Source organism: Dryobates pubescens, chromosome 11 (assembly GCF_014839835.1).
Source record: "Dryobates pubescens isolate bDryPub1 chromosome 11, bDryPub1.pri, whole genome shotgun sequence".
In the NCBI taxonomy this organism is placed as follows: domain Eukaryota; kingdom Metazoa; phylum Chordata; class Aves; order Piciformes; family Picidae; genus Dryobates; species Dryobates pubescens.
The window spans coordinates 22,208,232-22,230,535 of NC_071622.1; the positions used below are offsets into that span (position 1 = coordinate 22,208,232).

Genomic DNA, 22,304 nt, shown 5'->3' on the forward strand with positions numbered 1-22,304 from the left:
TACAGAAGCTTCAAGCGCAGTGACAAAAGAAATCCCAAAGCATACAGAATCCCCTACAGCACACCCAAAAGCCTCCCAAACACTTCCCTTCTCCCCACCTGAAGGTATACCCAAGACCCCTCCCAGGGCTCGCTCTTCCCCCTGCACTGCTAGGCTAGTCTAAGCTGGCCAGGTCTGAGACTGCCCCTCCCCCTTCTCCTCCTGGCATTAGGCCTAGCCAGGCTTCAGAGGCCTTGAGATACTCCCCCACCATTACCCAATAGGGAGCATCTCCCGAGAGGAGCAGAGAGGGAAGAAAGAGGACAAGAAAGACTTTGCAGATGGATTTATAGGGTGCAGGATTATTATGGGTATGAAAAACGCTATTTCCTGTGACCACCTACTGGGCTGGACACTCAGGACACTGGAGGTGTAGCTTGTGTGGCAGGAACAGGAGGCACCCAGCCTAAACTGCCTCATTCTCACAAAGCAGAATTTAGTGTTGACAATTTGTATTCTAACTCCTTCAGGGACTTCGACTGCATGGCCAGGACACAAAAGCAGATTCCTGAATGCTTCTTTTCAGTACTCGAAAAAGTCAAAGCTAGTCCTGTTATTTGATAGATGAGCTAACCTGTCACTGCAGCTTTGCTCCCCTTGCCCCTGAAAAGCATCTTGAATTAGTCAATGAACCCTACTCCAGTGAGATTACTGAGTTTGCAACAGAAAATTCAAGCAAGTACTTTTTATGAAAGGGATGGGTGAACAGAGGATGAAATGTTGCCCTGATACCATCATTCCAATCTGCCAGTACCAGCTCTGGGCACTGCTGACAGTGCCAGTGGGATCAGGACTGGGTGTGGGCACATCACCGCATCCTTCTGAAAAGCCAGAGTTAGCATAAAGACTGCTGATGTAAAATTTATATCAATTTACATAGAATACATAGAATAGAATACATAGAATAAACCAGGTTGGAAGAGACCTTCAAGATCATCGCGTCCAACCCATCAACCAATCCAACTCCGCCCAAGCAACTAACCCACAGCACCAAGTACCCCGTCAATTTATACTGAGTCAGTAGTTTCCATCATCTGGCTAACAAGATTTTGGTCCAGTATCAGAAGTCCTGAAGACTCCTTTCCTGCTATCACTGATCCACAGTGGGAAAACTTAGCCAGCACCTTGGTTCTGGAGTCTTGAATATGACTGGAGGTACAACAGAGCCATAAAATGTACCCAAGCTGTTACATCACAAAACAGTGTTAAGGGGTCACACAGCTAGCTTCCACTGGTGGAATTCCTGTGCTGCTTCTACCACCACCAGGCCCACAGAGGTGGGGGGCCCTGCATAACCAAAATAGGTCATCACAGGAGCAATCACCCACTCTGTGGGGCCAAATTCTGTTTGTTTGTTTTGTGGAAACTAATTCACTAGAGGACTGAGATTCATGTGACAGAGATACAACAATATTAAGTTGCTTAGAAAGTTAATTGAGAAACCAGTGACTGTGAGTTCTCCATTCCTCATTAACTAAGTGGAAATGTTAAATACAAAAAATATTTTCCAGTAATCCCCTTTTTTCAGATTAATTTCATGCCAATTATTGCATTACTTTTAGCTGATAAATATTCAGACTAAAATAAACCAACAAGACGGATTAATTCTCCCACACTACAAACAAAAATTTTTAAATATTTTATAGAACATAATTAAATGCTGTTTGTTGTGCTCAGAATCAGATCTTGGGACATGTTAATTAATTGCTTTAAGAGGACTGAAGACATGTTGCAGGGAGAAAAAAAAAAAATAATTAAAAGATTCAGATATTTATCTGTAACACTCAACCTTGCTGGCTAATAATGGTTCCAAAGTAAATCCTACCTGCAGAAATCCGGTGGCACCATGCCATAAACATTTATCCTGTCACAGAGCTCTAATGCGATAGTCATTGTGAACCAGCCCGTGCTAAGCCAAGTGTTGGATATCTTCCTGAAAGCAAAAAAACATAATTAAGTTTCTAGGCTGAAAAAAGTATTTCTTGAGATATCTGAAGCAATTTCTGGGTGGGTTTTTTTTTTTTTTCATTCTTGTGAAAGGTTATGAAAATTGGGACAACCAAGACTACTTTGCTCATTCATCTTTTAATAATTTCGCTAGTGTCTTCCGTCAGTGGACTAATCTAAGTAGAAACTGCACTTGCTGCAATTGATTTTGGGCAACTGCAATGTTAATATTTACCTGACCTTTTGGTAAGTTTCCTTTAAGTGACTGAAACTTCATGCCCTGTATTTATATTCTTCTGTTAGAAATCTATACACACCTGTAATCACTTAATGGAGCTTACACACAAAGTGCTCAGGAAGATGCATCATGGGGGATGAAGTGCCTGCCTCCCCCAGCACGCAGAGAAGCCTATTTGCTAGAGCCTCAAGTGCTTGCTTTCTGGAAGCTCCCCGTCACTGTGACTACTGGCAGGAAACTCTTATTTAGCTGCAGTTAGATCTGTTTCTTAGCCTGGAAAACTTTCATCCTAGATGCTGCCCCTCTGCTTGCCCCAAGTCTTATCCCTGCCTAATGGGATCTTTGAATATGAACAATAGTTCTGCAAGGGATTCCTCTAGGGCAGCTCCTTTTCTGCAGGCTGGGATATATCTCTGAAAGGAACACAACTGATTCCAGCATTATTTATGCAAAATAGGAGATATCTCCATGTAATATGTTCGCAGATGTAAGAGATTTACAAACTGTTCTTAAATTTTGCTGCAAAATGCCAACAGTAACATTTCCTCTTCCTCACATTTGCTTGCCATTGCTGTTCAGTGTGTAAAAAATGGGTGCTGTAAGGGTTACTGGTTGACTGGCACATACACAGGAAATCCCAGTCCTGTGCTAAGTTCCTGCACTGTCCATGTGCTGGGGGAGAGCTGGCAGTCTTGGAACAGGAGGGTCAGTAAAATGCCAGTGAGGAGCATTTCTTATGGTATCATAGAGGCTTGTTTAGGGGCAGTTCTACACAACCACATCAGGCGTCTCTCTTATAAATAGAGGCACATAAAGTTGGGTATTTGTTGCAGAGCGAACAAGTTCATTCAAAGGCCTCCTTTCAAATGCTGTTAGAGAAGGAGACAGCAGGTCTCCCTAATAGCTCCTCACTCAGCTAGAAAAGTCCCGCAGGAAAAAGTTCAACCTTGTGTCATCTGTGACCCAAAAAGACCTCAGATTCCTGATGACAGCCTGTCACAGTGGCCGGCTGTCTTTTCCTCTCTTACTAAAGCTGAGGCAATGTGAAAACCAGTGCCATCACTTGGATGGCTGTGTGCTGTGCCAAGTTGTATTAATATGAAGCCTACATAAACCCCATTCCCCTACACCTGCATCTGCCTGATACCTGTGAAATTTTGTGACAACATCCCCCCACCCCCCCCAAAAAAAAGGAAGAAAAAAAAGCACAGGTTCTCAGCAGTCACCTGGGAAGCCCAGGTCCTGACCCTATTCCCAAGGCCATCTTTGTTACAGTTTACCCAGTGACAATGGAATGAGGAAGTCTTGGAAAGAGGGACCTGAAGCCACAGCAGACGCTACAAGCGTCAGCAATCACTAATATGCAATTCAGGAGGCAAGAGCCCACCATGCAGCTTCCCAAGCTAATGATGACCAAGCTGGCTCCAAGTAGCCCAACTACAGTGTGGTAGAAGGGAAACATTTTGAGTACTGTCAGACTGAGGGATGCCTTTTACCGAAGTTTCCTGTTTCCTCATTGAATTAAACTATTGTAAAGAAAAAAGAAAGTGGTTGTTATCAGTGCTGGCTGTTTAAAAGGCATTTCTAAACATAAAGGACTTATTTAACCAAAAATGCCTGAAGGATGTTGGGAAGCCTGGGTAATTTGTTCTGTCCTTTGTAGGTCACCTGGTAACATGAACTCCCGAAACATTTGTTTTCACCGCTCCTGACATAGAGACTTTCAGGCTAATCGAGCATTTGAAGAATAACAGGATCCAAGCATCTCATTAGTTCCAATTATAGGGCCTTATTTATTCTCTGAATTTACACTTAAGCTTTGTGGGGGGTGAGTGCAATTTGTCACAAAGTAACAGCTGGGTCATAAGCTCAGCAGAGACCTTCAGGCACCGCAACAATACAAAATGGTAAATAATATTTTTTGATTCAAAATTATTAGGAAAGGGAAAGGTAGGGAAAAGCCTGAAAAATCTACTTCCCTGCCACTTGAGAGTTTCTGACCCTAGGAATTGCTTGGTAATTCAGGAACATGTTCAGGCTAAGAGTAATTTGGAGCTTGCACAAAGCTACTGTTTTAGGTGCCTAACACTTCACTTTCCAAAACTGAGGGAGTAATTATATCTAGACTGAAGGGGCTTGAGCTTTGCACAGGTCAGGTAACCCAGCTAGGCTGGCTGCTGGATTGGTTTTCTTTTTGCTTACACACACTTATGCTGTAATTTGGTGTTTTCAATAATAGGAGAATAACTGAATTTAAATAAACCAGTTGTAAAGCCACACAACGAAATAAAGATTAAAAAAACTTACTCAAGTACCACTTTGGTGTCTTTAAATACCATATCTGTAGGACAGCAATATAGAAACAGGGCTACACTGTCTTGCCTTCTCGTAAAAGATCTGAGCAAGAGTCCCACAAAAAATACTGGGTTTTTACCTAATCAGTTGTAATGAAAGACTGTGAAGAACTGTCATGTGCTTATTAGGGAAAATTATCAGATATTCTTTTATATGATGAACTAACACTCTGTGCTGATAATTCTGTAGTGCACACTAAATTACAATTAAAGGCCTTTTTACTCCACCAAAATCTCATTTATAATCTCTATGGAAATACTCTTCCTGCAGTTATTTCATTTATGTTTCTTTTATCTAATTACTATAATATTGGTTCTGAATCTTTTTTTCTTAATGTACCCTTATTCAATTATAAAGTTATTTTCAAGTACAGTTACTTTATAATACCAAGTATACGGCTGTGCACCCTTTGTCATTCACCAGAGTATTTAACTGGTAGTGTTTTCTGAAGGTTTCCCTTAATTTCAAAATCAGGTGGGGATTTTTTGAACAGCACAGTACATCCAATTACCTTTTTAATTTTCCCCCATTATTTTTAAGACAAAAATGAATGGTTTGATTATTGCAGCCTTGCAGCCTTCTGTCTCTCTCTCCCTTGTTTTTTTTGCAGGCACTAATGTCAAGAGCTCAGCAGATACCTCCCAGAAAACAGCAACATCCTGGGCTGTACAATGTTCTGCACCTGCCCCCACAGCTACATACATTTTCTCCCCTTACAAATTCCTTCCTACTCGTGCTGCTTTTCATCTTCTCTTTTTCTGTGCTGCCTATTCATTCATTTTCATCTCCCATTTTAATCTTCTTAGTCCTTCAACTATGCTGTATGTGCCCTCTAAAGGCACAGTTCATACACAGCAGAGCCTGCAATTTCTTAAAAGCAACAGGATCTGTTCATGAGGCTGAATTTACCAGCATCCAAATGCCCTTGATTTGCACTGGGAGTTCAAGGTGCCCATGACTGAGTCCACTATAAACTTGTTATAATGTCATTAATGTCTCAAGAATATTTCAGAAGCCAGGACTGAGCCAGGTGCCTGCACATTAAAAAAGAAAAGCTTTCATCACATGCACAGCTATGGGCCTCTCACTCCTGATGGGTGATGCAGAACCAGGCAGCTTGCCTGAAACTGCACAGCAATTGTCAGGAAAGGGATGGGACTTGGGTCCTCACAGCAGAACTGGCCAGACTGAAGCAGAGGAGGTAAACTGTTCCTCACATCTGGGCACTGCATGGGGTCTCACACTGAAAGAGCAATCCCAGAGAGGAGGTGGACAGGGTACATTCCTTTGTGTATGAGGTCTGACCCTTAGGGTGATGGTGGCCCGTGTTACAGTGCAACTACAGCTTTGCCTACTTTCATGCTGTTGTAAGTACTGGGCATACAGATAATCATTTGCATTTTTCTTGAAGGGTCTGAATGCTTAATCCACCTTCTCACTTTGCTCTACTCTGGGTAGACAAACCTGGAAAAGAACAAAACACAGCAGAACTGGCAGGGTATCTCCCCTTGTTATCCTTTCTCCTTGTTCTGGCAGAGGCAGTGTCTGGCAGTCACTAGCACCAACTAGAAGATGACTAGAAAAGGACCTTTAATGGCAAGAAACTGACCACATTACTCTGTGTTCTAGTATTAGTGTGAGTCAATCGAGAACTCAGATGAGTAGTTTGATCCACTGTAACTAAACAGAGCTCTGCAAGCAAATGATGTAGAGTAAAACAAGGCACCAAAAATGCAGTTGCCATCACTAAGAGGATAACAGCAATTTCCTCTAACACTGTTTCTGCTTTTGTTGTGCAGCCCAGAAAACTAAGTCTGTGCTCCTGAGTCCTCCCTATCCACAACAGGAGTGAGCCTAGCTCCAAGCTTTGGTATATGTGTATAGTTATTTGTGAAGCTAGAAAATCTCACCATGAGTTACTGCACAATAAACCTACCTCTTCATTTGTACCTAAGTGGAGACTGTTCCGTTTTTACAGCAGCATATTTAGTAAGTAAAAAATAGAGGAGTTCGTTAAAAATAAATGTATTTCTTGCTAGGAAGTCTTTGGTTTAAATGCCCAGTTTAAAACATTATGTGTGAAAATTTCCCAGTCTTGCAGTGGGTCACTTACTAAAAATTTGATTTGAAGATCAGCCTATGAGTCATAAACAGTCTCATAAAGATGTAACTATCATAATAACTTTCCTTTTCCCAGTTGGAAATATGAGATTAACTGTTCTGAAGCACCTAATGTATGACTAATGTTTATTTGTTTTACAAGTTTTACAACTGCAGTGTTCCTAGAATGCTTAAACTCAATAAAGAGCTATTATAATTCACTGAATGGTGGCATTTCCTCTGTAAGAAAACATAACTTATCCATTCTGATTTTTCAAAACCAGTAAAAATACTTTCAAGTAGATCACCCCAAAGTGAAATTTAAACAGTTCCTACCTCCTTGGCTGTATGAACAGTATATCCAGATTCCAGTATTGATGAGGCAATATTCCATACAAATTGTTTCGATGCTTATTTTTTCACCCATATTACAAGTGATGTTATTTGGCATGTCATGCCATATTACAGCTCATAATGCAAAGGATTTAATGGGTGTGATGGTACCTCTGAGCAGATCTGAAATTGGTATATATAAAGTACATTATTCTACTACTGTTTGATAGCTCCCCAATGTAAGTTCTCACCTGTCTTTCCCAGTTTCCCGTTTAAAAAGGTCATCAAATTGAAGCATCTTGTGGCGGGAAATCATATACGCTTTTAATTGAGGCAGTATCTGATTCATCAGCTGCAGATTATTATACACCAAGCCTTTACCATCTCTCCTCATGTAGCTGCTGGGACCCCAGAAGATGAACACGGCCCCATGGCTCATATTTAAGAGTTCGTTGCGGTTTCGCAAGATCCTCTGAATGCTGGAGTGTGCGATGACTCGAAGGCTTGTTCTGTTTCCAACATCTCTGCCATAACCTCGAGTAGGTGCATCATTCATTCGTATTACACACTCTGTCTCGTCAATTCTGTCACCTTGTTTACTTCCCAGCAGGTGTCCAGAGCTGGTTACCAATGCGCAACTCTTGCAGTGCATTTTTAAAGGCTGCAAAGACACATATGCTTCAAAATTAGCTGCAGACAGCTCCCCATTTGCTACATGATAACTATATTTTACACAGACATCACATGTTTTACAGCAAAAATTTCAGAGGGCTTTATGTAAATCTCTCCCAGCATTCTTCTCAAATATCTGGGGATACATTATCACTACGTTTTGTAGATAGAGAAAATGCAGCACAGGTGTGCAAACCCTTAAAGTTCCTCAGTGGAGTTAAGTCCACTGTTTAAACTCTCCTTTCCACTGCTGCTTCATATACAGTAATCATAGCAGCTTCTGTGCTTAGGAGTGCACATTTACTATCTACCTGGAGATATTCAAGGTGAGGCTTGACAAGGCCCTGGGCAGCCTGATGTAGTTGGGGATGTCCCTGATGACTGCAGAGAGGTTGGACAACATGACCTTTGGAGGTCCCTTGTGGCCTGGACCCTTCTATGATTCTACTTGATATAAATGAGCTATAATTGGATTGTGTTTTTTAATTCTTCCTCTTCCATTTTCGCCCTCTCCTCCCCACCCCCCACCCCCCCACACCCCCACCCCCCACCCAGAAAAAAAACAATCGTAGGTCCTCATAAACAAAGTTGTGAATAGCTTTTCAACATTGTGGTCAGCACATTTTGTTAAGGGAAGAGTTCTACCTTCATCCTGTCTTTCCACACAATTTCCAAGTTGATGTCATAACCACTGTAGTGCTCTTGTACCTCCTTTGTGGTTCAATAGTCAGAGATGGGCATTAACGTCTACGTGTACTTTACATGACAGTGAGTTAGTGCACTGCACTTTTTCTAGCTTGTCAGGTCATGTTCAAAAGTTACACTGTGAAATGGAACAGGAGGTTCAGCAAGTGGCTGTCTTAATGGAATCAGGAGAGAAAAATAAACTTTCATTTTCATGAAAGTGCATGATAAATCATATTACATTGCTGAAGTCTGCCACCAGCACACAGATTAGTAAGGGGAGTATGTATCTGCTGTTCAACATGGGAAATAAAAAGGAGCAAAGGGTTAACAGTATTCCTGAAGTCCTACTGTCTAACAAGAATGCAGTAAACTGAGAGGTAAAGGCCATCTGAAGACATGCCTTGGTGACTCTCCATGAAACAGTATCTTGAAGCATTTAAAACCTGTCACATCAGATTAAAAATATGTATCTTATTGTTTCTTTTCAGACAAAAAGGCAAACAGACTGAACTCTGGTGGCTCGGGGTGGGTCTGAGGTTCCTAGGAAAGATCATTTTGGTTCATGATCGTTTTAATCTATATCTTTAGACCATCAGAATTTTCATCATTCCTTTTAATTCACTTATTTCATAGTTCATTTCATCTTTTATTTATTTAGTTTCATAAAGAATGGCATTCCAATACCTTCCTGGTGAGTAACTTGTTTAATTTCAGAGGTTCCAAATAAGACACACCATGCTGAGAGCAATTGTCTCCTGTATTGTGGCACTGGCCTGATCCTGTAGCATACCGAGCAGGTGACAGTATTCATTGGCTCTGATGAGCACTAGCAACCTAACCCCATCTCTGGCACCTTGAGCTCAAACTCTGTGGCTCTCCTTGGCAGTTTGTTGTTCACACCATTACAAACACAGCTAGCATGTCTCCAGGTATAACCTGGTGGGTTTACTGGCATTTAGAAGTTATGGCTGCATGTAATTACACTTAGTATCAGCCATAAGGATATAGAAATCAAATTACTAAATCAGTGTGCAGTGAGGCACAGTTTAAAATGCTAAAACTGAAAAGAAGACATAATCTGGTTTTGAGATAATCTCAATCCTCTGCTTTAAAATACTTTGGTCCCTAGTATTTGAGGGGAGTGTTTTACTTAAGTAACTTGTATTTAATTCTGAAGGTAAAGTGGCTGCTTTTTTTTTTCTTTCTCTATGAGACAAGCTAATGAATGATGAAGTGCTTTTTGATTACAGAAAAAAAAACCTGAACTATACAATTTGTGTAATGATACAAGCAGTAAGCTTTGTATCTCCATCTTCCCCAAACAACAAAGTCCCTTTTCTTTCACATAGATGGACTGTAATGCAGAGCTAACAATATGGGTAGAAATGTTCATGCCTTCATGAGCCAAGGTTCCTAATGCAGTATTTACATTCATTTTCCTTTAAGCTTTCATCTGCCACTTTGATGAATTACCTAGCAAAAGGCTCTAAGGTGAACTAGCTGCTCCACCATCATGCTTGGGAAAGCAAGATGAAGTGCTAATGAGGTTAAAGGAAATGTAGTCAGCACCAATGTTAACTCACATGGGTTTCAATATCCACATAGCAAGACATTTTCACCTAAACAATCTCTGCTGGTTTGTGGCCTACTGAGCTACAACTTGTTTCTTTTAAAAGTCTTCCAGAGGATCCATCAATTATTAGGAAACAAGAGCGGTCATCAGCGGAGCTGTGGAAACTTGGGGATGTGGGGTAAGGGATGGGATGATGTCAACATTTGATGATAGACATTAGCACCCCCAAAACGTCTGTCCCAGATCTTGTTTGAAAACTGTTCCTTCCGGGAAAAAAACGTCTGTAACATTCAGGTATTGCCTAGCTGCTCCTTGCATGATTCATGGGGGCTCAGCCACGCAGCTGCTCTGGGCAAGTCATTTTCACTCACCTCACTCAGATGCTTTCAGCTGAAGTCTACAAAACTCGAACCTAAAAATCATTAGAGGAATTCACAGCCAACAGCCACGACATTCTCATACCAGCTGTTTATAATGCTTTGACAATGTTGAAAGCAAGGGTGAAAAAAGCTATTGGCTGTAATGTCATTTTACTGGGAGGCAGTGGTTGCACCAGAAATGTCATCTACTTAAGCAATAATAATGGAAGCACAAGGCAGTTCTTTGGGATTGATGACCAGCTGGGAAAAGTTGATGGCCTGAGAATAACCAGGGGCCATTAACCCAGAAGAACATTAACTGCACAGAAAGCATTTTGTTACAGTAATTATTACAGTGGTATTGGGGGGGAGCCCAAAAAAAAAAAAAGCCAGAAAAAAGGCAAAAAAGCAAACCAAAGAAACCTAAACCCATGACATAGGGACTTACATTTTAGGTAGGTGATACAACCCTTACTTCATAAGCCTTGTTTCAAAATGCCCAGACAGGGTCAGAGGGAGGCTGAGTTTTATGGCATCTGTATTAATTACTTTGAAATGTAAGATATTGTGGGTGTAAAAGCTGCTGACATTCAATTGTACCTATTGTCAACAAGCAGCCACGGTTTCATGTGTACCTAAGCTACGCGCACAGCACCTTGCATAACATGGCAGAGCATGTGGCTACATCTACAACATAAGTCAGTCATATGAATACTCAGGGCGCTTAGTGAACAAGCTGAGTATAGCCAAAAAAAGTTGTCCTAATTATTTCTCAGTTCCAGTCACCTAAACACCCATATGGGGAGGGGGAGAATAGAGGTTACATGGCAGCAAGCTCACAGTGCTAGAACCCCAGAAGATGGCAAAAACAGATGGTGCTTTTCTGGGATAAACTGTCCTATGGGAACGAAGGAGCAGGTGAACCTCCCCTAGGTTAAGATACACCTCTCACTATAGTGACAGCACCTCAGTGGCCATAACAGGAGTGCAGCCTTGCACTGTTACAAGTGTGGCTGGAAAGCTGTCCGGCACAAACAGACCTGGGGATTCTAATTGACAAGCAACTGAATACAAGCAAGCAGTGTGCCCAGGTAGCCAAGAAAGCCAATGGCATCCTGGCTTGGATTAGAAATGCTATGTCCAGCAGGACTAGGGAGGTGATTGTCCCCTTGTACTTGATTCTGGCCACACCTTGAGTATTGTGTTCAGCTTTGGGCACCTCAACACAAGAGATGTGGAAGTGCTAGAACCAGTGGAGAGGAGGGCAACAAACCTGGTGAAGGGCCTGGAGAATAAATCTTGTGAAGAGTGACTGAAGGAGCTGGGGCTGTTTAGTTTGAAAAAGAGGAGGCTGAGGGGAGCCTCATTACTCTCTACAACTACCTGAAAGGACGTTGGTGCTGGTCTTTTCTCACAGGTAATAAGAAACAGAAGAAGAGGGAATGGCCTCAAGCTGCAACAGGGTAGGTATAGACTGGATATTAGGAAATATTCTTTCACAGAAAAAGTGATCAGGCATTGGAATGTGCTGCCCAGGGAGGTGGTTGAGTCACCAACCCTGGATGTGTCTAAAGGTGGATTGGATGTGGTGCTTGGGGATATGGTATGGGGTGAACTTTGTAGAGTAGGGTTATCGCTTGGACTTGGTGATCCTGAGGGTCTTTTCCAATCTGAATGTTTCTGTGATTTCTGTATCGTGGGCCAAAGTGACTCCTGGTAACTTTCACTCACATCATACTGAATTACAGCTTAATACTAACTAACAGACAAACAGAAACAAACAACAATGCTGCAGTTACTTCTGTACTTTCTAATTTGAGGCAACCTGTTCTGTTATTGACTTCAAAATCTATTTTGTCCAAAGACAGAAAAATGTTATTTTCAGACATGTTATTGCTTGAATTAAAAAAAAAAAAAAGGAAAAATGTTATTCCTGATTTAAAGTAAGTTACTCTTAGATGTAATAATTTTGTGATGAAGTTAAATTATTTTTTCCCTTTTTTTTTTTTTTTTTTTTAACTGGCTTATAGAAGTCTTTGGATTTTAAAGCCAAGATTTAAAAACCACAACAATTCCCTCAAGCAACACTGGAAAATGTATACTGAGTACTTGATGACCTATTTTCAAGACTCCTGGGTTCATCTCACACCATTATCAGTAGCATAAAAGTTTCTCTTCTATAAATGATGACCTATCCAACAAAAAAACCATGAAACCAAACAAAAAATCCAACCAACCAAGAAAACTAACCAACCAACCAACCAAGAAAACCAACCAACCAACCAAGAAAACCAACCAACCAACCAAGAAAACTAACCTCCCCCAAAAAACCCAGTTCAGCAGAAGACAACCAACTGGCAGCTCAGGAACAGCAGCATTCCTTGTAGGCATTTCTGGAAATAATACAGATTACTTCAAAGTGTATTGTGAGCAACCAAGAACTGTTAAATGATAGCCAAACTCCTTTTGGATGAATGACCTTTAACAAAGCAAAGCATTTGAGACTGAAAGTGAAAATACCAATAAAGCTCTTGACAGCTATGTTTTCCTCTTGCATTGCAACACCTCTACAGCATTTTGTTAGCCAGCATGCTTGTCTTCTGTCTGAACTGGAATGAAAAGCTATGAGGTTTCTTCACTCTGTATTAACTACCTGAACCTTATTACTGAACCAACAACCCTCTCTGCAAGAGCTTCCAAACTGACTGCTAAAAGAAAAGCAGTGGCAGAAATAAGAAGACTGATGTACAGGAAAGCAAAATGGTTTCTGTTTTCAACTGAATTAATTCAGTACAGGGCTATATTAATGGTTGAAAAAACACACATAAACACTACAAGAGACATTTCCTACTGGTTCAGGAGCATGCAAGCTTATTGCAGGGCACTCTGGCTTTCTTTTTTTGTTATAAAGCAAATCATTCTACTGGTAGGAGGTTCATGTCTCCCCTATCTTACTGCCCATTGTACTTAGCTTCAGCGCAACAGCTAGCTTGTGACACCCACTGTATGTTACCTCCTACTTGCTTTTTATGTTTCGTGCCTTGTGCACAGAACTTAATCAGCATTTCATACATGCTGTTAATGAACCCTGTGTTCACCCCATGTTGAATGTAATTTATTACTTACGGCTTGTTCCTGTTTGCTGGGTCATCAGCCACTGCCAACAATACCAAGTAATCAATGCATTTCCAGTAGTACAGTATTTTGTCCTGGCAGCTTTAGTTCCAACCTTTTACTTCCTTGTAGCTTTGAGCAGTTTTGAGGTTTCTCAGAAGCTGCTGGCTCAGGACCACTGCTCCAACTAGATTAGCCATTCCTTCCCAGTTCTCCTCTCCCCGAGACTTTGAGAATGATCACCCTGTCACAATGGGCACCCCAACCTCTGCAGAAGCTCCAGGCGTTCCCAGCCCACTGGTGGCATATCACAAATGGCTGCTCCAGCTCTCATAATCCCATCACTCAGCACTGCTCCAGGTATAAAGCTTCTCTTACCACCATGTCCATCCCTCGTGAACAAGCTGTACATATTGTTTCTATCACTGCGCTTCCTTCCTTCAAATCTACCTTAGCATCTACTTTAAAGTAGAACAGAAAGCCTGAAACTTCACATTTGTGAAGTGACTTCTCTAAGTCAATGCAACAAGCTGTGGGACTCAAGCTGTCTTATTAGTGAAGTACAGCTGTTCTCTTCAGAAGTGATTTCCACAGTGCAAGAACTCTGGGAGATATGCTCCTGTGATAACAATGCAAGTTCACTGATAATTTTTGCTTTGTAATATATTGATGTCAGAACAGTACTTTCATAGTAATATGAAAAGAACCAAAAATGGAAAAAAAAACAAAAACCAAACACCAACCATACAAGCACAAGGAGTTTGCTTGATAATTTTCCAAGTCCTGTCTACCTGAAACACTATGAAATGAGTCTCTGAACAACAAAAATCACTCAGCCTGTTGGGATATTTTTGGTAACATTTCTGTGTATAAAAAGCTGGACCTTCCTGCCTCAGACTGAAACACTGCTGTGTGTAGAGAGTTTTGAACTTCAAACAAGCTCAGTTTGCTGTGGTATGTGCCCCTTTTCAAGTGTCTGCAAGCTTTCATTTTGTGGTGCCAAGTTCTGACTTAATAGATGGTTTTGTTTTGACCATGACATTTCCACACACATGTTCAGATAAGGAGTGTAGTTTCATTTCTATAGTCAGGTCAGACCTTCAAGTTTCATTAATTTTCATTCCTTAACCCTTATGCTGGCAAAGGAAATACATTCAAAACTTTTGTTGAACTAGACTTTTGGAATGTTGCGGAATCTGCCCTGAAAATAAACTGCATAATCCACTGAACTAAAAGCACCAATTGCCTTCAAAACTGTATCCCAGTGACCAATATCACACAAGTAAACAGAAAGGGTTAGGAGATACCACTTGGCCAACATTGTCAATCCTTATGCAAATCCAAACAACAAGGATTTGCAGCAAAACTTTGCAATTCAAAAAAGGTCTGGCAAGTCTGTTCATAAAGATAAATGCATGCCTGTTTAAAAAGATAAAAGATAAAACAAATGAATTTCTTCTCTTTGTTTCTTGGTCTGTGGAGCTTGAATATGCAAATGTTATGTATTAGCATCTTCATTTCCCATTGATTCTTTGGAGTTAATTATACAGCTGGACTCTGCCATCAGATATTTGATAAACAGAAACAGTAAATAGCCTAACTTCAGCAAATTCATTCCTCACACTAGTGAACAGACCACTGTAGGTTTTATTCCTCCAAGGAATATTTTTGCTTTCCATGGTTCAATACTGATTGCATCTGCAAAACCTGTAGTAAAAATATAGTAATTTTGTTTTCTAAAGGTCCTCAGACATAGCTAATTCAATTTCAAAACATGAGGCTATATTATGAAAAGAAAAACAGAAAAACAAATGCACTCCATAAAGCTTTCACTGGGATAATTTTCTTAGAAAAAGTACAGTTAAGCACATTAGTCAATGAAGAGTCTTCTGCTTGTGTGAAGTGTTTTCCGGCACATTAACTCTTTTTCAGGGACTGCCTGCTAGTCAAAGCTTCCATTAGATTAATTAAAATATGGCTCCTCTCACTGGAAAGAACAGACATGAGTTTGGTTACAGGATATTGACCACCTATAGAAACGGAGCCCTTTCTTGTTACATAAAATACAAGCAGAAGCAGCACAGGAGACTGAACAAGAAGATAAAACTTCTAGTACAGGGAGCACATTTCTTATTTGGAAGCATGATTACTAGGTGCTGATGTTTTCCCCTAAGCCACCTGAAGTGAATATAAGGTGCAACCTTGCAAATTGTCAGCACATATAAAGCAAAGATTTAGCGTAGCTTCCATCCGGCATCCTATAAATGTGTCCCATGAGGAAGATTAGTATCAATCATAGGCTTATTGGAGAGGGAGATAGGATACAATGATAACCTGAAGCTATCAACTAGAGTAATGGTCTAAGAAGAAAAAGCAATCAGAGAAAGAAAAGACTATCTTCAATGAAAGACAGAACTGGAAAATTGGGCAGGAATGTATCATGTTGATGAACATGAGCTGCTATACAAGAGAGAGAATCATATGAACAATATACAGGCTCTAAAGAAATGGTTATTGCCTAATGTTTATCTTAAAAGGAGTGCAAATAGACATCCATATTACATCAAACTGTTTTACTTTAGTTCTGCAGCTTAAGTACTTGCACTAAAATGCAATAAAGCCACAAGTGTGGTGTCTTAACTATGCAAATTGTTATCACCCTGTCAGAAAAATGGGAATTATTTCAATGGTTTATAGAAAAGGTATTGGAGAGTTTGGATTTTTTGCTTCAGAAAGTTTTCACATCAGGTTCTCTCCTGTGCTTTGGCAACTCTTTCCAGTTTAAATGCTTCATAAAAATATGCCCTCAGCTGCTCTCAGTGCACCTGTCATGGCTGTGCAGGATTTTATTATTTTTTTTAAGATTTAAATTTTACAGGGTCACTTTTTAGATCTAATCCAGGTTTAAAGCTAAGCATCAGTGATCCTAAAGTCTGTCCCTCAGTTTTCAAATTCAAGGACTTGCTTCTTTCTGTGACACTATCTGGCACATCCAAATGCATCTAAACTCTCACTATGGCTATTATTGCTACAAGGCAAAAATGTGATAGCAATTACAAGGACACAGGCAAGCCATTCCAATGGCATCCAGTTTTAACACAACTCCAACACAGCACAGAGTCCCCAGAACAGGCCAAATGAAATTTAAGACCAAATATCTAATTAGAAAGTTACTGACCCCACAGAGAATTTTCTCCAAAATGTAATTTGCCTTGTATTTCTCTTACCTTTTTGAAGAAGACTGGAACAAAAAATAAAGACTCCTCATTCCCTTGAAAAATCTTTGTTCAGAAATTGTTCAGAGGTCTTTATTTCAAAGGAATGACAAAAATGCTCATCCTTATGGTGTCCTCTAAGGCCTTTTGAATTTTATGTGGCTAGCTCTACATAATTTTCATCAGCTTATTTTATAGTAACCCACACTGCTCTCTATGCTGTCCATCTGAGTTAACAGCACACGAGACATTAGAGAATTAAAGCAGATTATTTTTCTCCCCCAGGATATACCGCATCTGAGGTCAAAATATTTTCCTGCATCTGAGTGCAAAATGTTTTCCTGAGGATCTATCAGGTTCAACAATACAGAAAGCTGTACCACCTCTGCAGCAGGATATGGATGCAGGTAGCCTCCATAGTCATGAGCATATCAACACTGAGGGAAGACTCTGGCAACAGGCACTGGCAGCAAAAATGGGCAATAGCTACAGGATGCAGAAAGTTACCAGGAATTTCTCCCATGCACTCACATAGAGAAGAAAATGAGTGTGTTTTGGACTAAAACACCATGAAAACATCTCAAGGACAGATGTTTAAAGCTCTGTACCTATATCTGTAACTATATATTGCTATAATTTTAACTGGTTTTGGACTGCAACTAAATCTGAAAAATAATCCTTTGAATTCAGGGTTTAGCCCTTTTGAGTTTTGAGGTTCTAAACATGTCTCTCCCATTGTTTACTATTACCACATTCCCAATCAGGAGACAAAAATAAACAAACAAACATGTTTATTCAATCAGGATGTTTGTATTAAGTCTATTTGTCAGTGTGCAGATTAAGATGAAATTAAACACTTGGTGGATGCAAACATTTAGCACTGAAATGCATCTCTGTCTGCCAGCATGGCATTGCTTCTCTAAAGTGATGCTCTTCAATTCTTACAAGAACATCAAAACTATCTTCTGAATAAGTTAGGGGTAAACAAGATCTGGTGAAAAGGATGAGGTGGACTGGAATCTCTGGGGGAACCTGAGGAAAAGGCTGTCTGGAGAGAAAGGAAGCTCTCTCTTGGAGGAAGGTACCCTGAGCTGCAAGGCAAAATGAGAAGAGGGAGTCCTTGAAAAACTGAGCTAGGAAACAGCTGATAAGAAGTCAGTTAATTACAGGGAGAGAGGGTGATTGACCTTGCAAGAATAGAGTGAAGTCTACGTATGTATTTCACAGGCATTTATAACTGTGCCATCTCTTGTGGCTGTGGCACATAAATGCTTTCATTTATGTTCCACCACCAACTGATTGGAGGGAAGTGTGATTCCCAGATGCTTGCCTACACTCTTCAGTAATATTCCTTGCTTAAAAGTTGGAGCTTATCTATAACTGGGGAAATGATGTAACTTTAAATCCACAGCTACCCAATAGATTTTGTCAAAGAATTTGAAGTGTAGAAGGGCATGCATGCCACAGGGAGGAGGCAAGAGGTAGATTCAAGAACAGATACCACAGAAATCATGAAAAAATGGAATCATTGCTTAGTAAGGAGCAGCACAGATGGAACCTTCCTGCAAAGAGGTGAAATGCAGAGTACCAGAGTCCCTGGGGACTTATGGGTGCTTTATACCCTTTATCTGCTTTTTATTTTCCGTTACTAGTCCTGAATTACACTCCTTGGATGTGATGAGTGTGTCATTTGAAGTGCATTTTACCTGGTAGCGACATTAAATAATTCCTGCTTGCTCACTTCTTCCTGGGTTGAGGGGGAAGAAGGGGGAAGTATATTTCACTGGATCACACCTGGGGTCCATTTCACAGTAGGAACAGGAGCTGAAGAGAAGTAAAAACAAGGTGGCGGAGGTTGGGGGAAGATAGACAGATAGCATTGCTTTGTTTAGTGGCACCGGATGTGCGTAAAATTCAGCCCAAGATGCTACCGTAAAATGTGTAACGGTGTTGGTGGTCACGGAAGAATAAAGAGGGCAAGAGGGCAGCATGACCAAGTGCTAGGCTGCAGAGGTTTTTCGAAGTATCTCTTAACCTTCCACTGTTTCAAATCACCATTACCGAACACCTGGACATCCAACTGATACCTGTCAGCAGGAAATTCTGCATTCTGTAAGCAGTGTTTGATTGCAGCCTGATTGCAGCCCAGGATTTTTGTTTCATGTGAGTGAACATCTTTTCTTCAGAGTAATAGGAGTATTCTAAAGCATTTTTTTCTGCATTGGACATGTAGGTCATGTTTCCAGCTTTACTGCTCCAAATAGTGCCCACTCCCTAAACAGCATTTTTGACAAACCTAGACCTCTCTAGAGCCAGAATTTCAACTCTCAGGTGAGATGGCAGGGTATTTTCTTCTTGAATGGGAGTAACACTGAAGCACCAATTATTTTTGGTATGGGAATTTTCTGGTAAAGAACATTATAAGAGGAAGGCCAGCTATTCATCAGGTGTAACTGCTTCACTCCACTGAACAAAAAAGTGATCAGGTGGTTCATCTAGTCTCTACTGCATGGCCTTTAGGTTGCCCTCAGGGGATGCTTCATGGTGCAGAACAGGACAAGAGACTGCCTGCAGCTGCCCAAACCCTACTGCCTCACTGGCAGGGCAAGGTGGTACCAGCAGCCTTATTGCTGCCCACATGTGGTGGTTCCCAGGAGCTGCTTGATGTTTCACACTCAGCATGGCCTCAGAGCCCATCAGCTGCGTCCACCTTACTGCATGGGTCCTGTGCAGGTTTAACAGCTGACCCCTGCAGCCTGCAGCATCCCCAGCAGGCTCTGTGCAGTGTCCCTGCCCCTGTGCTGTCCTCTCTAATTCCCCACCATACCCACACAAGGCCACCTGCAGCCACAATTGCTTTCATGCTAATCTCACAGGGTTGGCATCCTGTGACAAATACCTGCATCAGACAGGGTGGAGCAGAAGGAACACAGTACGGCAGAGGCAAAAAACTATGACAATCTTCCAGGAGATGGCATGAGAGCATAGTCCTGAGTCGATGGGTCTGGCTGCAGGCACAGTGAGACCACAAGTGCCCAAACTCCTGGCAAGGGAGAGCCCTTGAGGACAGCTGGTACCCTGACACCCAAACCCCAATGTGACCAAATTGAGAGTGTCACCCTGAGCACGCCAGCATATGCACTATGTCAGGCCTGCTTATTTCCCAGACTTGCACATCTGAGGAGAAAACAAGACATCCTCCCAGGAGAACAAATTGCTCCTGGTAGCACATTTCAGCTGGGAGGAGCCTCCATTCTGGAAATCCACATTTGAAGAAACAAGCAGCCAAACTCCACTCCATGTGTCAGCATTAATTACAGTGGGTGCGCGGTTCAAATCTTTCCCTTTATAACATGTGCTCTGCTTCCCAAAATACAAAAAGAAACAGCAACAGTGCAGGATTTCTACCTCTCAAAAATAATCAGAGTACAGCTCTGCTATTATAATTAAACAGAAATTAATTACATTTTGTATAAGGGGACAGGTTCTGAAGGCTTAGTTGGTTTCCCTTTTAATTATGGTGTAACACTGAACACAGCAAAAATCTTGTTAACATGCTAAAATGTGCTGGGGGTTTTGTTTGCTTTAACAGACTGCAAAGGATGCTACATTTGCATTTAATTTTATAAAAAGTTATTAAAATAGGGGATTTCGGTTCAATATGTATTTGTTTAGCATGTGGATGGTTTCAGATCAGAAACTATTATTGTTTTTTTTTCAATCAACAGACATCTGGAAAAGCAAAATAAAAAGAACAGATCAATGTATTTTCAAAAGAAAGCTTGTTAATGAGGAAACATTTGATCCTGTCAGAACTAAACTATTTTTAAATATTCACCATTTCCAAAGGAATCAATCCCTATCCTAAAAGCTACGTAGTATATTATCTTTTTGACAGGAACAAAACAGCACAACCCCCAAAACTGGAATGCATAAAAACCCCTCATGCCAATAATGAACTACCCTCTAACCAACAGTGTGATACGTAGAAACAGCTCCTGTGGGTAGATGGCATCATTCCTTCCAGCTCTGTTTCTAGAGGCACGGCTGGCTGTGTGAATGTGGGGTGGGTTTGCTGAACCAGACAGACCATTTAGGAAAAAGCAATTCTAATTTCCAGTGCCTGAGCAGCTTTTATAGAGAAATCAGGCAAAGACTCTGGCAGATGCAGAAAAAAAGAAGTGCAGCATCCAGTTCACTTGAAATTCAAATGAGGAAACAACAAGCAAGTTGGGTTTTGTGCTTTCAGAGTTAGGCAGCAGCTAAGCAAAAATCTTTTTAGACTGCGAATTTTACATTTGGGTTTAGGAGCAGAGTTTGTTAAGTCCTGTGAAGCTGTTCATGGGATCTCACTCTGTGTTCCTCTATTATACAGAAGTCCTAGGGAACATCCTCTTCATAGCCACATGCCTGATTCATCACTCTTTGGAAGGCTACAATAAATCTGTCATGGACGCCTACTAATTGCAAGTAAATCACTAAAGTTGGAAGTGTCACAAGCATATCCAAAAGGAGTAAAAGTGAAGAACTGAACATTCAGAGAGCTCTGGGATGAAATTCTGTCACTTTACAGATGAACCTGTAATCTATGTGAAAATAAATGATGTATAATGATTACTAAATTTGAAATCAAATCTTCACATGGGGACAATTCAATAAGGTTAAGTGATTACAGGACTATGCAGCAGCATCAATTATGGAGCCAGAAATAGTCTCATGTCCCTCAGAGGCTACAAAAACTCTGCATCGCTTTATTCACCAACATCAGAGGACATTCACTATCATCAAATAGTCTGGGGGTCCTCGTTTGGAAGAGGAGAAGAAAGAAAAAATGGAAGGCACGAGCCCAAAAATGACTGGCAATGATCCTAACTTATCATCTGAACCACCATTTGCTCTGCCAATTGATGGGAAATGAAGTGTGATCAAGTCTAGTCCATTGTACATCATTCCCGTTGACTGACCCGCCAAATCCTTGATTGACTAATTAGTTACGATATCAGTATCTGCCATTTTGCACAACGCTCACACGAAAAAGCCCTAAAGTTTCTATAAAACGGACAACTGCTACTTAATCTGTAACTTTACATTTTCCTGCACATATATGACTAAGGCTTGATACTGCCAAAATATGGAATAGAAACATAACAGTACAGAAGAAGTAGTAAAATCCAGAAGCACGAAATCTAGAGGTCAGTGCAACCCTTGAAGTAACACAACATACAATTTAATCTTACAGATGGATAATAATCTGTATCAGAAAGGATTAAATCTGTGCTGCTTATTTACAATAGTTCACTTTAAGTTGCAACCTATTTTCCATTCCCAGTATCAGAGGAAACGGTGCTCGGTGGTGACTGACAGCAACGTGAACATTTTAATAGCATCTACTGTTTAAGAGCATGATCACCACCCTGTGATTCTTAATCTACTTTTGATGCAGCAGAGCTCTGCAGACTAGGCAATCTGCTGTTAGGGCACATGAAAAGGTGGGGGGTTTCTTTACTCCTGTCACCCAGTCCCACACTAGGTGCATAACAAGCTGTTTCAACGCCATAAATCAGACTAGGCGAGGCACTGCCCGACATTATGCTTTACATTACAGTCTCAAGTCTGAGCTGCTAGCAAGCAGGGTCACTACATGTACTTTTCTGTCTCAGACACAAATGGTG

The 22,304-nt window shown here is 40.9% G+C and overlaps 1 protein-coding gene across 1 annotated transcript in view; it reads right to left on the bottom strand.

The window, feature by feature from the left end:
* The window catches only part of ST6GALNAC5 (ST6 N-acetylgalactosaminide alpha-2,6-sialyltransferase 5), an 80,707-nt gene that overhangs the window by 7,516 nt on the left and 50,887 nt on the right, over positions 1 to 22,304 (bottom strand). Inside the window, exons 3-4 of the mRNA XM_054165195.1 lie at positions 7,264 to 7,673; positions 1,865 to 1,972 (exon numbers count right to left, since the gene is read on the bottom strand). Coding sequence (XP_054021170.1) covers positions 1,865 to 1,972; positions 7,264 to 7,673 — 518 coding nt within the window. The remainder of the gene's footprint in view (positions 1 to 1,864; positions 1,973 to 7,263; positions 7,674 to 22,304) is intronic.